At 43.0% G+C, this 15,223-nt stretch overlaps 1 protein-coding gene across 1 annotated transcript; it reads right to left on the reverse strand.

Annotated features, from left to right (window-relative positions):
* Positions 1 to 550: 550 nt before the first annotated feature.
* On the reverse strand, positions 551 to 11,798 carry Haus1 (HAUS augmin like complex subunit 1). Its single transcript, XM_059246446.1, has 9 exons — positions 11,689 to 11,798; positions 10,856 to 11,030; positions 9,047 to 9,182; positions 7,154 to 7,288; positions 6,169 to 6,292; positions 5,746 to 5,811; positions 4,191 to 4,262; positions 2,343 to 2,390; positions 551 to 743 (listed from the first exon to the last, which is right to left on the reverse strand). The coding sequence occupies exons 1-9, from the start codon at positions 11,716 to 11,718 to the stop codon at positions 693 to 695; spliced, it is 837 nt and encodes a 278-aa protein (XP_059102429.1). The 5' UTR covers positions 11,719 to 11,798; the 3' UTR covers positions 551 to 692.
* Between the last annotated feature and the right edge of the window lie 3,425 nt (positions 11,799 to 15,223).

Genomic DNA, 15,223 nt, shown 5'->3' on the forward strand with positions numbered 1-15,223 from the left:
TTTTTCATAAACTAAACATACTAACATTTAGAGACAGGTCAGTAGGAGCTGCTCAGGAATGGAGGCAAAGCCCTAGAGAAGCAGCAACTAGAGAAACTGGAACAGCAGAAGCTGTCCACTAACCTAGTTGGTGAGAACTGTGTTTGTTTCTTTTTTTTCTTTCTTTCTTTCTTTCTTTCTTTCTTTCTTTCTTTCTTTCTTTCTTTCTTTCTTTCCTTTCTTTCTTTCTTTCCTTCCTTCCTTCCTTTCTTTCTTCTTTTCCTTCCTTCCTTCCTTCCTTCTTTCTTTCTTTCTTTTCTTAATGTGCATGAATATTTTACCTGTATGTATGTCTATGTACCACACATGTGCCTGTAGATGCCAGGTGTCAGATCCCCTGGAGCTGGATTTATGGATGGTTTTGAGCACCATATAGGTGCTGAAAAACAAACCAAGGCCTTCTGCAAGAGCAACAAGTGCTCTAAACCACAGAGCCATCTCTCCAGCCCCTCCCTGATATTTGAAAGATTCTTAACTGCCAGGTACAGAGTAAATAACAGGTAACACAAAATGCTTTTTCATATGAAAACTGTATTTAGGCCAAAAAATTTAAATGCATGACCAAAAACTGTTATTTTATCAGGAAGGATATTATTATCTCCTCTAAGAACAGCCATTTACTTCTTGGGAAAAGGATGTCTACTTGGCTCTAGTCACAGCTCCATCATTTCTACTTTCTTGGTAAGTTCAGCTTCAATGGCATCCTGGAGAAAGGAAATAAGCCATAGATGAAGACATGAAAGAAATGCTATCAACTTCTACTGATATTTAAAAAAGAGAAGTAGAAAAGGAAAACATTACAACCAAGTTTATTTTACTTACTTATTTTTGTGGTACTAGGGACCAAATTGAGGAATTTATGTATGCTAGTCAAGCCCGCTACTACTGAACTATAGTGCCATCCCTTCGTGTGTGTGCGCACGTGTGCATGTGTTGTGCACGTGTGTGCACATTGAGTGTCTGAGGAACATAGGTCTACTAGTCAAGTCTACTACTAAGCTACATTGCCAGCCCTTGTATGTGCATGTGTTAGTGTATGTGGTTTTGTTTGTGTGTAGTTCTGAGAGAGAGTCTGGCTATGTAGCTTTAGCTAGTGTCAAACTTGAAGTCATCCTCCTGCCTTGGCCTTCTGAGTACTGAAATTTTTAAAAACCCTCTCCCCTCCAAGCCCTGCCCCCAAGTTCTCAAACTCCTACTGATTCTAATAAACACCTGAAGGGATGATACCCTTAGAAAGCTGTAGTGGCACATTGATGGGTGATATCGTTCTGTATGCTGTGAAAATGTGTTGTTCTGATTGGTTGATAAATAAAGCTGTTTGGTGGGCAGTGGTGGTGCACACCTTTAATTCCAGCACTCGGGAGGCAGAGGCAGGCAGATCTCTGTGAGTTTGAGGCCAGCCTGGGCTATAGGGTGAGTTCCAGGAAAGGGTGCAAAGCTACACAGAGAAACCCTGTCTCGAAAAAAACAACAACAAAAAAACAAAACAACAACAACAAAAAAAGCTGTTTGGCCAACGGTGAGGCAGAATAGGTTAGGCAGGGCATTCTAACTGGAGAGATAGGAGAGAAGAAAAGACAGCAGAGGAGACACTGCTAGCCGCCACCAGGTGAAGCAAAATGTAAAGATACTGGTAAGCTACAGGCCATATGGCAAAGTACAGATTTATAGAAATGGGTTAATTTGAGATATAAGAGCTAGCTAGCAAGAAGCCTGCCATGGCCATAGTTTAAAAATAATATAAGCCTGTGTGTGTTCATTTGGGTCCCAGCAGCTACAGGACTGCGGGGCCATGGGAGCCGGACAGGACCCGAGAAAACTTACAGCTACAGCACTTGGGTAGACTTTTAGGTCTGTGCCCCGCAATGTTGCACACACAGTCTCTCTTTCATTCTCATTGCTTTATCACTTTATTCTTTAGCACTTCTCACCTGGCCTAAATAAACCAACTGCTCTCTGCAATTTTCTTCTCCCCACCCCAGTCTGCCCCATACGCTGATTATAGAACTCTCTTCCCAAAGCACTTGCCTGATCAAAAAGCACAGCTTTGATTACTTTTTTTACTTTAAAAAATACATACATACATACATACATACAAGAACTCAGCAACTGTCACCAGTCTCTTGCAGCTTCTAAGATCAAACTCTGTAAGGCCCTTTACAATTTCTATCTCAAACCCTGTCTTGGGCTGTGTACTCCCAAGCAGCTGGACCTCATCACTCAACACAACTTAGAAATCTTAATATCTCAATTTAATAACTGTTAATTAAAAAGGGAAATGAGGAAAAATGGGAATTACTTACTAATTCTCTCTTTGCCTCTTCAATTTTCACTTGAGCAAGAGATGGATTCTTAAAAAGAAAAACAAAACAAGGAAAGGTTTGATGAAAAGTTTACACAGGCTCTTGTTTGGATGCTGTTGGTACTATTTGGGAAGCTCTGAACCTTCAGGAGGAAGAGGTCACTATAGGTGAGGTTTTGAAGTTATAGCCTTGTTTTAGCTTGGCTTTCTATTGCTGTGATGAAACACCATGACCAAATAGCAAGTTGGGGAGAAAAGGGTTTATTTGGCTTATACTTCCACATTGTTGTGAATCACTGAAGGAAGTCAGGACAGGAACTCAAACAGGGCAGGATCCTGGAGGCAGGAGCTGATGCAGAGGCCATGGAGGGGTGCTGTTTACTGGCTTGCTCCCTATGGCTTGCTCAGCCTGCATACTTTCTTTCTTTTTTTTCTTTGGTTTTTTGAGACAGGGTTTCTCTGTTTAACAGTCCTGGTTGTCCTGGAACTTGCTTTATACACCAGGCTGGCCTTGAATTCACAGAGATCCCCCTACCTCTCCCTCCGGAGTGCTGGGATTAAAGTAATGTGCCACCACTGCCCAGTGCAGCCTTAATTCTTATAGAATCCATGACCACCTGCCTAGAACAGCCCCATCCACAATGGGCTAGGCCTTCCCCATCAATCACTAATAAAGAAAATGTGTTACAGCCACATCTTATACGGAGGCATTTTCTCAACTGAAGTCCCCTCCTTTCAGATGACTCTAGCTTGTGTCAAGTTGACTATTCAGTACAAGCCTGGTCCCTGGCTTGTTCTCTGCTTCCAGGTCTGCCATGTTGTACTGACCTGATCCGCCTGCCTTTCCCACCACTATGGCTGAAACTATGAAACTATGAGCCAAATGAGTCTCCGCTCCCTTAAGTTGTCTCTGCGAAGTATCATGGTCACAGTGATACAGACAAATACAGGAGGCAGCTCACTCAAGGAGGAAAGCCGCTTCACAACACAATCCCTTCAAAAGGAAAATTAGAGGGAGCAGCCGGCATACAAACAATACTGAAATTCACCAATAACCATTTGGGGAGGGAGTGTTAAAACAGGATCTTGACGGGAAAAATGGTTCACTAAGTAATGGCACTTGCTGCCAAACCTAGTGACCTGAGTGGAATCCTTAGTAAGGGAACCAACTCTAGTCTTCACGTGTACTGTGGCACCCACACCCAAAATAAATAAATAAATGTAACAAGACAGAACCCAAATTGGTCTTGAATTCAAGATCCTCAACCTCCCAAGTGCTGTGATTAGAGATGTGGACTACCATGCCAAGCCTACCACTGTAGTGGGTAGTTGTTCCAGCTTTGACCTGGAAGTACTACCCCCATTGAGGCTTCGGTAACTGTTACACCTACAAGGCAGGACCGAGAAAGGAGCCCTTAAGACCCGAGATCTGGATGTGCCGGCTCTCTTGGTTCCTGGATCCTGGACGCTGGAGGTAGACCTAGCAGAGTTCTCCAGAGAATACCGCTGGACTGCACTACACCTTTCCTGGACCCTGTAACCTATCCCTTTACTTGTATGTTACCCCACAAAATAAACCTCCCTTTTAACTATGTGGAGTTGCCTTAATACTACAACCAATACACCACTGTCTTTATTTTTTGTTATTCTGTAGCCTAAGCTGTCTTACACCCCGCAGTGGTCCTTCTGCCTGTCTTCTAAGCATTGAGATTACAAAGGTGAGTCACAATCTCAGTTCTGCCACGGACTTTCAATCCCTGAAACACAAACCCACTATGTTCTGATCACTTAGTGTCTTTAGAGCAAAGTCAGAAAACGTGACTCCAAGAAAACCCATAACAACAATTACCGGCATTAAATCTAAATAGGACTCCAATTTCTTCTTCAGGGGTATCGTCTGCTGTTTTAGTTCTGTGAGTTTCTGGAAATGAAAAGAGTTTTACAGCACAGAAATATCCACAAAACAACTAGACAGTGCGCATTTCTGATAAAATGCAATAAAGCATTACTATTTAGGTATTTATTCATTTGTGGTGCTAAGGACAGACCCTATGGCTTCCTAAAGGTTGGCAGGCAATCTACAACTGAGCTACACTGTCCAATCCACAGGTACTTTAAAGAACTTCAAGTAGAACACCTCATTCCTAATAGAAACAATATTTTTCTAAAATGTTTAAAATACATTGCATTCCTGCTTAGGATAGGACTTTAGAGACTAGCAATATGGCTCAGGGGTAAAGACACTTGCAGGCAAGCCTGGTGAATTAAGGTTTTTCTATTTTTGTTTTAATTGTATTTTATTTTATGGTATAAGGTTTTGGTTTTGTACCTTTTTTTTATGTACCTTGGAGGTCAGAATAAGGTACTGAATCCTCTAGAACTGGAGTCACAGATGGTTGTGAGCCACCGTGGGGATGCTGGGGGACAACCTCGGTCCTCAGCAAGAGCACAAGTGACCTAACCACCGAGTCATCCCTCCAGCCAGTTTTGTTCTTTACGTTGATTTTATGTGTATGAGTGTTATGCCTGCATATGACTGTGAGCCATATGTATGCCTGGTGCCTACAGAAGCAGGTCCCCTTCAACTGGAGTTACAGACAGTTGTGAGCCACCGTGTGGGTGCTGGGAATTGAATCTGAGCCCTCTCAAGAGCAGCCAGTGCTCTTAATTGCTGAGCATCTCTCTAGTCCCCTGATGAGCTAAGTTTGGATCCTTAGGACCAATGTGAGGGAAAGAAACCAAACTCCTCCAAGTGGTGTGCACTGTGTGGAGGCTGGAGGTTGACAGTGGGTGTCTTCCTCAGTTACTCAACACTGTTGTTTTTTGAGATAGTGCCCTTCAGTAAATGTGGAGTTCACTGAGAGGCTAGACGACCTGGCCCAGGAGTAACCAGCCCCTTATGTCCCCTGCAAACCCTTACCTACACTCCCAAGTGTGAGAGGAGAAGGCTGTCAGTGCCTGACAGGAACCTGGAACTGCTACTCAGCAGTTATGTAAACTCGGAAAATTACCTATTTTCTTCATAGTTCCCTCATCTACAAAAGGGACTCATAATACAGGAACTGGCCATCTTTAGCCCCTAACTCCCCAGTGCTGGGTTTACAGACATGTGCAGCCATCCCCAGCTTTTACTTGGGTGCTGGGGATCCAAACTCACGTAAGCACCTTACCAACAACTGAGCTGTCTCCCTCACCCTGGGACCTGCATTTCCTACTATACAACTGAGAACACAGTAGAGGGCCCTCAGCAGAGTAAAGGGCCCTCAGCAGATGCCACTCTTGGATCTTGGACTTTTTAGCCTTCAGAATCATGAACAAAACAAACTTCTATTTTGACTGCTCATATATTATCCAGTCTGTGGTATTCTATTACAGCAGCAAAGGACTTTAGTCAGGAAGCTTACCTCTGAAAGTGCCACTAGTGACCGATGAGATAGAGATGCATCCATGCCTCTGGCTGAAAGTTGCTCCTACAATATGAGAAAAAAAGAGTTCTGTTGAAAAATCAACTTGAAAGTAACCATCATGAAAATTTTTCAACATGCAATAAAGAATGCTACAGATCACAAATTAAAAAGCACACATGCATCTAAGCTACTTTGTTACTTGTGAATCCCTTCCACACTTAGATATGCTGAGAAGATGGGTGCCGAGTGTAAGGGTTTGAATGCTCGACTGTGAACCTGGAGCTGTGCTCAGTAGTTACATACACTTGGGGGGTTACAGATCTTCCCTGTGGGTTTGTCATCTACCCAAAGGACTGATAGACTTTCTACCCTGAGGACAAAGGTCTAAAAGGCTAGCTAGATACAGTTCTTCATACACACCTCTGCAGCTTTGATTCCAAACCTGAACTCCGCTGCCTTTGCTTTCAGGAAGTCCATGTTCTGAAGACGACTGTCAACTTTGGCCCTTTCCACAGACAGATGCAGCTCTGCCTTCTTGAGATCTCTTCCAAAAGTAAAATTAAAGCATTTTTTCTTCTTAGTAAAGGATTGTTTAAAAAACAAGACAACCAATGCCCTCTTCAGGGATTTAACTCTGGCTTGGCCAATACAGACAACCTACTTGCCAGCTATCCCAAAAATTGTACATCCCAGACTACAGTGCATTCTGTAGGGCATTTGCCCCGACATGTTGCCAATGTGGGACTTTTTTCAAGGAACATAAAACCATTAACATTAACCTATTCTTTTTTTTTTTTTGGTTTTTCGAGACAGGGTTAACATTAACCTATTCTTAAATTATTCTTGGACAAACTAAACCTGCCATTCAAAAAAGTGGTTTAATATATATCCTAAGCCAATTTGAAATACAGGATCCCAAAGACCTCTCTACTATATGTGACATGACAGTGTCCAACACATACATTTTCTTTATTTGTTGAGTACATTTGTATGTCACCAAATTACTCTGCATTTATATAAATGCTATCAACTGGCTCTAATCTCTGGGGCAATAAAAATCTAAAGGCTCACAGCATCAAAAGAGGGATATTAGAGTGACAGAAAAAAAGCATACCAAAATATGTGACTTTAAATTTTGTGGTAGTTTGTGAGTTTAAAGATTTGAAACTTATAAAACTACATATTTTTAATAAAGCGAAAATAAATATATGGGTAATAAACTGTATAAAGTAAAATGTGGAAATCTGCAACTAAGCACCTCCTGAGCTGCTCAGGCAACCTTGGACTTAGGCGGCTCCTGCCTCAGCCTTCCAGTAGCTGGGATTACAGTGCTGTGCCATCATGCCCGGCTCGACAAGATCCTACTAATATCTTTATAATTCAAAATGTCAACATTTCAACTTACTCTCGTAGACATTTTTCTAACACTAATGTTGCAGTCAGATTTTTTCCAAGTTTTCCCAATTCAAGCTTGATTTCTTCACTTTTGGACTTGGTACGAAAAAGGTCAGAAGTCAAATCATTCACTGCAGGAATAAAACTGAAAGAGAAACTTGGTTACACAGACAGGTTGAGGATAAGCACTGCCTAAATGATCTTCTCTATAGACTTTATGTAATCACACTGTTCTGTCCATTTATACAATTGTCACATGGGGCTGCCATTGCCTGAAATGCCCTTCAGCAGGCCAAACTCCCATTTTCCCTACAAAACTCAGGTAGGCTGAGTGCGGTGGTGCACACCGCTGTTCCCAGGACTGGGAGGCAGAGGCAGGCAGATCTCTGAGAGTTCAAGGACACCCTGGTCTACAGAATGAGCAGTGAGTTCCAGGCTAACCAGGGATACAGGAGACCTTGTTTTAACAAAATAAAAACAAAACAAACAAACAAAACCCCCTCAGGAAAAAAACCTCAGGTAAGATTTACCCATCCTGAATTCATTGCCTTTTGTCTGTGCTTGCCAGGGATAGCATCTTTAGTCTTAGCTGTTACATGATGGTAGAATTCTATCTATTGTCCTTCTGTCTCCTTTGACTAAGAAACTGTCTTTGAAGGTGATGTCTATCTCCCTATTCATCTCTGCTTCCCTTGTATTACATCTATGCAATTGTACTTGATACCAAAGAACTAATTTGGTCTACACCACTGTGCCATGTAGTCTACATGTTTTTATACTTACAACACTACTCTTCAAGAATTATATAAATCCCAAACCTTTACACTGGCAGTTATGCACAACATACTTATGTGTACTTTTCTGATCATAGTAAGTTGCAGTAGTAGTCCTAGCTAACAAATGACCTCCAACAGCAGTCATATGGCCTTTGGAGTCAAAATTGCTGAGAATCTCAATTCTTGAGTTTCTTCTGAGGATCCGTGGAAAAATTACATCATTATATAAGTGAAATGTCTATCTCAAACAATGAGGGTCCTTAGCAAGGTGGTGATGGTGTGTGCCTTTAATCCCAGCACTCAGAAGGCAGGGGCAGGCAGATCTCTACAAGTTCGAGGCCAGCCTGGTCTACAGGGTAAGTTCCAGGACAGCCAGGGATACACAGTGAAACCGTGTCTCAAAAAAAAACAAAAGAAAAAAAAGGGTCCTTAACTTATTCAATGTTGTATATGACCAAAATTTGCCATGCTCAACCAGATCATTTAACCTACTACTGTTCCTGTTTGTTTGGTGGTGGGAGGTTCTCACATAGTACACACTGGCCTCAAACTCCCTCAGTAGTCGAGGATGACCTTGACTTTCTGATCTTCCTGCCTCCACCTCCTGGGTGCTGGACTTATTATAGGTAAAATATACCCACATACCCAGTTTCCAGCTATTCTAATTTGCTTTCTGGTGTTATGATAAAGACCAAGACCAAAAGCAACATAGAAAAGGGTTTATTTTAGCTTACAGATACAATACAACACTTAGGGAAGTCTCAGGGCAGGAACTCAAGCAAAAACAATGGAGGAACACTGCTTACTGGCTCCATCTCTCTGGCCTCTACTCAGCTAGCGTTCTTATACAGCCCAGGGCCACTGACCAATGGTACTGCTGAGCTAACTAGAACTCAGCACACACACAGACATACACAGACAGACACACACACACACACCAACAAAAAAACCCACCCAAACCAATCAACCAACCTACCAAATAAACAAAACAACCACCTCAGCACTTTCACATTTATTGCTAATTTTCTTTGCAGAATTACTGTGAGAACCAAAAAAAAATCCTTACATCAAGGCCTTACAGCATATTCTGCTATGGGAACACGGACCAAAACCATTACAATAATTACCTTGCTAGTGAAGTATCCTTTGTTTCCAGGGCTACTGCACTGTCAACCAATGCATTCAGAAACCTGGAACCAGTGTTAGACAGATTGGCTGGGGAAAAATTCACACTCTCCATGAGAAAGTCTTGAAGATGTTTGGCTGAAATGATAAAAGCATTCATAGTTATCTCAGATGTTTTGTCCTTTTTGTTTTTTAAATTTTTATTGTAGTTTTGTTTGTTTAAGATTTATTCTGAGCCAGGCATGGTGGTGGAAGCCTTTAATCCCAGCACTCTAGAGGCAGGGGCACCCAGAATTAACCAAAACCAAAACAGAGCACCTCTGATTTTGAGGCTAACCTGGTCTACACAGAGAGTTCCAAGACAGCCAGGGCTACACAAAGAAAGCCTACCCTCAAAAAAAAAAAAAATATATATATATATATATTATTATTATTATTATTATTATTATATTTGTAATTATGTATGTGTGTGTGTGTGTGTGTGTGTGCACTTTGGGCACAGGTGCCCATGGAGGCCAGAGACATCAGAGTTGTGGGGCATCCAGTGAGGGTGTTGGGAACCAACTTGTTCAGTCCCCAGGCCCCACACAGTGGAACACAGAATTGAGTCCCATGAGTTACCCTCTGACTTCCACATGCTCATGTGCCCATCCCTCAAAAGCAGTAAAGAGAATTTAAAAAAAAACAGGGTCTCACATAGACCTAGAATTCACTATGTAGACCATGATGGCCTTGAACTCACAGAGATCTGCCTGCTCCTGTCTCCTGAGTTCTAGGACTAAAGATGCATGCCACCATATCCATAAATGTATTAAGAAAATTAAGAAAGAACCCCAGAGTGGGAGGAGTTCCAAAGAAGGAATATCCCAGAAAGATATTAGTCATTCCCTTTGGCTTTGTACCCTGTTCTCTCTTCATATTCTCTCTCTCTCTCTCTCTCTCTCTCTCTCTCTCTCTCTCTCTCTCTCTCTCAAAAAAGAGGGCGGTGGTGGTGCACATCTTTAATCCCAGCACTCGGGAAGGAGAGCCAGGTGGATCTCTGAGAGTTCGAGGCCAGCCTGGGCTACAGAGTGAGATCCAGGAAAAGGCACAAAGCTACACAAAGAAACCCTGTCTCGAAAAACCAAAAACAAAAAAAAAAAAAAGGGGGGGGGGAGGCAGGAATTTTTGAGACAGTCTTGCTATATGATCCAAGCTGACATTGCATTCATCACAATTCTCCTGCCTCTGCCTTCTGAATGCTGGGATCACAAGCTTACACCATCATGCCTGGCTTACTAGGAACTTTTAAGCAATTCCCTAATACACAGCCCATGGTATTTGTCCAAGTCTCACACTTCATGGCTGCTCCCTCTGGTGTCCTGCAAGCTACCTAAAGGGAAAAAAAAAAACTACAAGTGTCTTTCTTGTTAGGCTAATAAGCTTTTTTTTTTTTTTTTTGAGACAGGATCTTACTATGAAGCCCAGGCTGACCTTGAACTCACAGATATCCTCCTGCCTCTGACTCGAAAATATTGGGATTAAAGGCATTCCTCCACCAATCCCTCACCCCAGCAAATTTAATTTTCTTTTAGGATTCACTGTTTTACTAGCAGAGTATGAATAAAACATACTATAGTGAAATTTCTAATTTGGAAGTTACTATAATAGAGCAGAAGCCAATTTGTCTTAAAAAATGATAATGGCCAGGTGGTAGTGGTGCACGCCTTTAATCTAATGATAATAATCAATTCTAGTAGTTTATCCTAATCTTGGGCACTTTAGTGTTGTAAAATTTAGTTACCTCTTTCGAAATTCTAGACTTAACTCACCTTCTGATTCATATTCACTTGCTTTCTGTTTTAAGTCCTCTATTACCAGGGAGATGTCCCTGTCCCGGACCCTGTTGCGTTCTGAAAGATGATATAAAATTTCTGTCGTCCGTGGGTTCACCTCATATTGTGGAATGGGATGGTCTCCAAATATTTTTTTCAACCACGCAGCAACCTAACCATTAAAAGGTAAGCCTTGTTATAATGCCACAAAAGAATCTGACAAAGACGTGCTCCCCTGCAAACTAAACGTTTCCTGAGACTGCCCTGGGGTCCTACTTCACATTCTGACTTGTCAACAAGCGAGTGGGCAAGTGAAAAGTCGAAATTACCAAAGAACATCACTCTTTCCCAACGCTGCAAACGCAGCACAGGCAAAAACTAAACAAACAAAACAAAACCCCACACTGCCTCCCTTGGAAGATGTTAATAAGCGAATATGAAAGCATGATGGATGATCTGTGCACGGTCTGAAAAGCGGGTGGCCCCCAACACACCCTCAACCCCCGCAGTGCCAGGCGGCTCCCGGAGTTGGGCTGCGGCTCAGGTGTCTAAGTTCTAGACTGAAGCAGCAGAGGCTGGGCTGCAGGGCGGGTTTGTGTTCGGAATCCCACTCCAGCCTGAAGCCAGGGGCTCGAAACAGCGGCTGGGTGGGTCGCCGGGAAGGGGAGGGCACGGCCTCCTCCGGGGCCTCCGGGCCCACAAGGGGCCTCCGGGGTCGCGATGGCACCGTGGGGGTCGGGACAAAACCAGCGGTGGCGGCGAGCGCGGAGCCCGGCCGACGAGCGGCCCCAGAAAGGTTAGCAGGTTCCCGACCCAGCTCCGGATGTCACCTGCGAGTCTCTCTCCTCCGGCGCCGCCATGGCCGCCGCTCCCGCCACCTCACTCTCAAAACCTCGCGGGGAACGCCCCCAGGCTCCACCCCCTCACCGTTGGGTCCGCCCCTCGGCCCCGGGAATTCTGGGAGTTGTGTTTTTTATTGAGTCCAGGCCCATGAACCCGGGACTAGGCTGAGAGAAGGCTTCAGCAGGCTTTGCAACATCCGTGACTCTGAGCAAGCTGTGTTATAAGCATAAAAATGAGAAGAGCTGCTAGAATCAAGTTTTTTTTATTTCTTATATTTATCGCTTGAATCAAGTTGTCTTTAAAAATACCTGTCACTTCCAGTTGTAGTCAACAGATACTGTTGCTGATTGCATAAACCTAATAAATAATTTTTCGGACATAGTGGCACATTCCTGTAATCCCAGCACTATGAAGGCTGAGGCAGAAGGATTGCCAATAGTTCAAGGCCAGCCTCCATTCCACGGTGATATTGTAAGTTCCATGTCAGCCTGAGCTATAGTGCAAGACTGTCTCAAACAAACAAACATACTCCAAAGGCTCTCAGGGGTTGAGGTCCATAACTGGGAGTTAATAGAGTGCTTGTCTGAAATGCAGGAAAGGCTGGGTTGGATCCCCAGCAGATCATTTACTGTATGTGGTAGTATACACTTGCAATTCTAGCATTTGTGAGCAGGGAGAAGGGTGATCAGAAGTTTAAAGCTATCTTCAACTACATAGAAAGTTCAAGGCCAAACCCAGTTATATGAAACCTGTCTTAGTTAGGGTTTTTTGTTTTGTTTTGTTTTTTGTTTTTTGGTTTTTTTTGCTGTGAAGAGATACCATGACCACCGAAAATATTATAAAGAAAACATTTAATTGGGGTGGCTTGCTTACAGTTTCAGAGGTTCAGTCCATCATCATCATCATCATGATGGGGAGCATGGTGATGTGCAGGCAGATGTGGTGCTGGAGCTGAGAGTCGTACATCTTGAAGGCCACAGGAAGTCAACTGACAGTCACACTGAGGGAAGCTTGAGCAAAAGAGACCTCAAAGCCCACCCCCACAGTGACACACTTCCTCCAACAAGGCCACACCTCCTAATAGTGCCACTCCCTTTGGGGGCCGTTTTCTGTCAAACCACCACAAAACCCTGTCTCAAAAAATCAAAACAAAATTAACTTTTGACTGTACTCTGGCATAGGAGCTGCAGTGATCTTAACATCAGTTTCTGCTATCAAGGATCTAAATGTCCTTAAGAGCGATTTATTTAAATTTTTATTACATTTCAAAATTTGTTTGGGGGGCACGAGTGGGGGGGTCAAAGCACAACTTTCAGGAATAAATAGATTCTACTGCACACTGTGAAGATGTATTGCTCTCACTGTTAATAAAAAGCTGATTGGCCCATGGCTAGGCAGGAATTTGGGGGCAAAGAGAATGCTGGGGAGAAGAGCAGAGTCACAGGAATCACCAACCAGACGAGGCAGAAACAGCATGAAAAGTACATAGATGGGGTAAACGGGCCTCAGGACAGCACATAGATGAATAGAAATGGGTTAATTTGAGTTGTAAGAGCTGGCTGGAGACAGGCCTAAGCTATGGGCTGAGCATTTATAATTAATAAGACGTCTCTGTGAGGTTATTTGGGAGGGACTGCTGGAACACAGGGAAACTCTGCCTACAGATTCTCTCCTTCCAACATGTGGGTCCCTGGGGTCAAACTTGAAGATCACACTTGTGATCAAGGCTTGAAAGCAAGCACTTTTACCTATTGGGAAAGCTCCATAGCCTTTTTATCTATTTATATTTGATTTGGGGCTTTCTCATGTAGCTCAAGCTGGCTGAAAAGTTGCCATCTATCAGAGAATGACTTTGAACATCTGATATTTCTTCTATGTATATTTCTTCTGTATTTCACTCTGTAGTCAAGGATGACCTTCTACTTCTGATCCCTTACTTCCAACTCCCAAGTATGGGGATTACGAGTGTCTGCACCACAGGTGGCTGTTGTGTAGGACTTTTTTCCAAGACTGCTGGTGCTGGCATAAGGCAGTCTGGATGGCTTTTTTTTTTTTTTTTGATTGACATTCCTTTTGTTCAAAGCAGCCAGTACAGCCTGAAAGAGACGAACAGTTAGGGATTTAAGGCGTTAGCTGGACCATTTGCAGTTGTACTGTCAACCACTCTACTCAAACTCCTTGTGATTATTAGAAGTTTTGAACCTATCTAATTTAGACAGGATTCTTCCCACTCCTCTCCCCAACTGGGCATTGAACCCAAAGCCTTCTACACCCTAAGCAGCTACTTTTGATTGATTGATTGATTAATTGATTGATTGACAAGGTCTTGCTGTGCCCAGGCTGGCCTTGAATTTGTTAATTTTTTTTTTTTTTTTTTTTTTTTTTGGTTTTGCGAGACAGGGTTTCTCTGTGTAGCTTTGCGCCTTTTCTGGAACTCACTTGGTAGCCCAGGCTGGCCTCGAACTCACAGAGATCCGCCTGGCTCTACCTCCCAAGTGGCGGGATTAAAGGCGTGCGCCACCACCGCCCAGCAAATTTGTTAATCTTTATCCTTTAACTTCCCCAACAAGGTAGCTGGAATTAGAGGACTGAGTCTTCAGGTCTAGCTTCCCTGAAGAGATGCTTTTAGATGGAACCTTAAGGGATTTCAGTTCTTTCATTTGTGCTATCAGATCCCCTATAAGATTTGGGTATTTGGGCCGGAGAAATGGAGCCCTAGCTGTCCTTCTGGAGGACCCAGGTCTGATTCCCAGCACCCACATGGTGGTTAACAGCCATCTGTAATTTCAGTTCCGAGGTATTTTACAGGCTCTTCTGGCCTGTGAGGTCACCGGACACATGTGCACAGACATACATGCAGACAAAGCATTCATATACATAAAAAAATAAAACTTTTTAAGAAAGAATGCATATATGAGGTGACAGATACGACATTTACCCTGACATTATTACATTATCCACATATCACAGTGGACTCCATAAATATGTATAATTACTATATGTCTATTTCATGTAACTATTTCCAGTTCCACATATGATCGAGAACGTGTGGTAATTACCTTTCTGTGCCTTTTTTCACTTAACATAATGATTTCCAGCTCATCTATGTTGTCACAAATGACAAGATTTTACTTTGTTCCATGGATACTTGAGTGCTTTCTATTTCTTGGCTATCATGTACAATGGTTCAATAAATATGAGGGTAACAATGTCAAAAAAAAATGGAATTCTTGGGGCCTGCAGAGATGGCTCAGAGGTTAAGAGCACTGGCTGCTCTTTCAGAGGTCCTGAGTTCAATTCCCAGCACCCACATGGTGGCTCACAGCCATCTGTAATGACATCTGGTGCCCCCTTCTGATGTGTAGACATACACGCAGGCAGAGCATTGTGTGCATAATAAATAAATAAATCTTAAAAAGAATGGAATTCTCTACAGGGATGTCAGAGCCCTGAGGCAGACAACAGGAAGAGCTAGTAAAATGAAGTCCTTCTGGTCCTCTATGGAAGCAACTGTGCCTTCCT

This window comes from Peromyscus eremicus, chromosome 19 (genome assembly GCF_949786415.1).
Source record: "Peromyscus eremicus chromosome 19, PerEre_H2_v1, whole genome shotgun sequence".
Lineage (NCBI taxonomy): Eukaryota > Metazoa > Chordata > Mammalia > Rodentia > Cricetidae > Peromyscus > Peromyscus eremicus.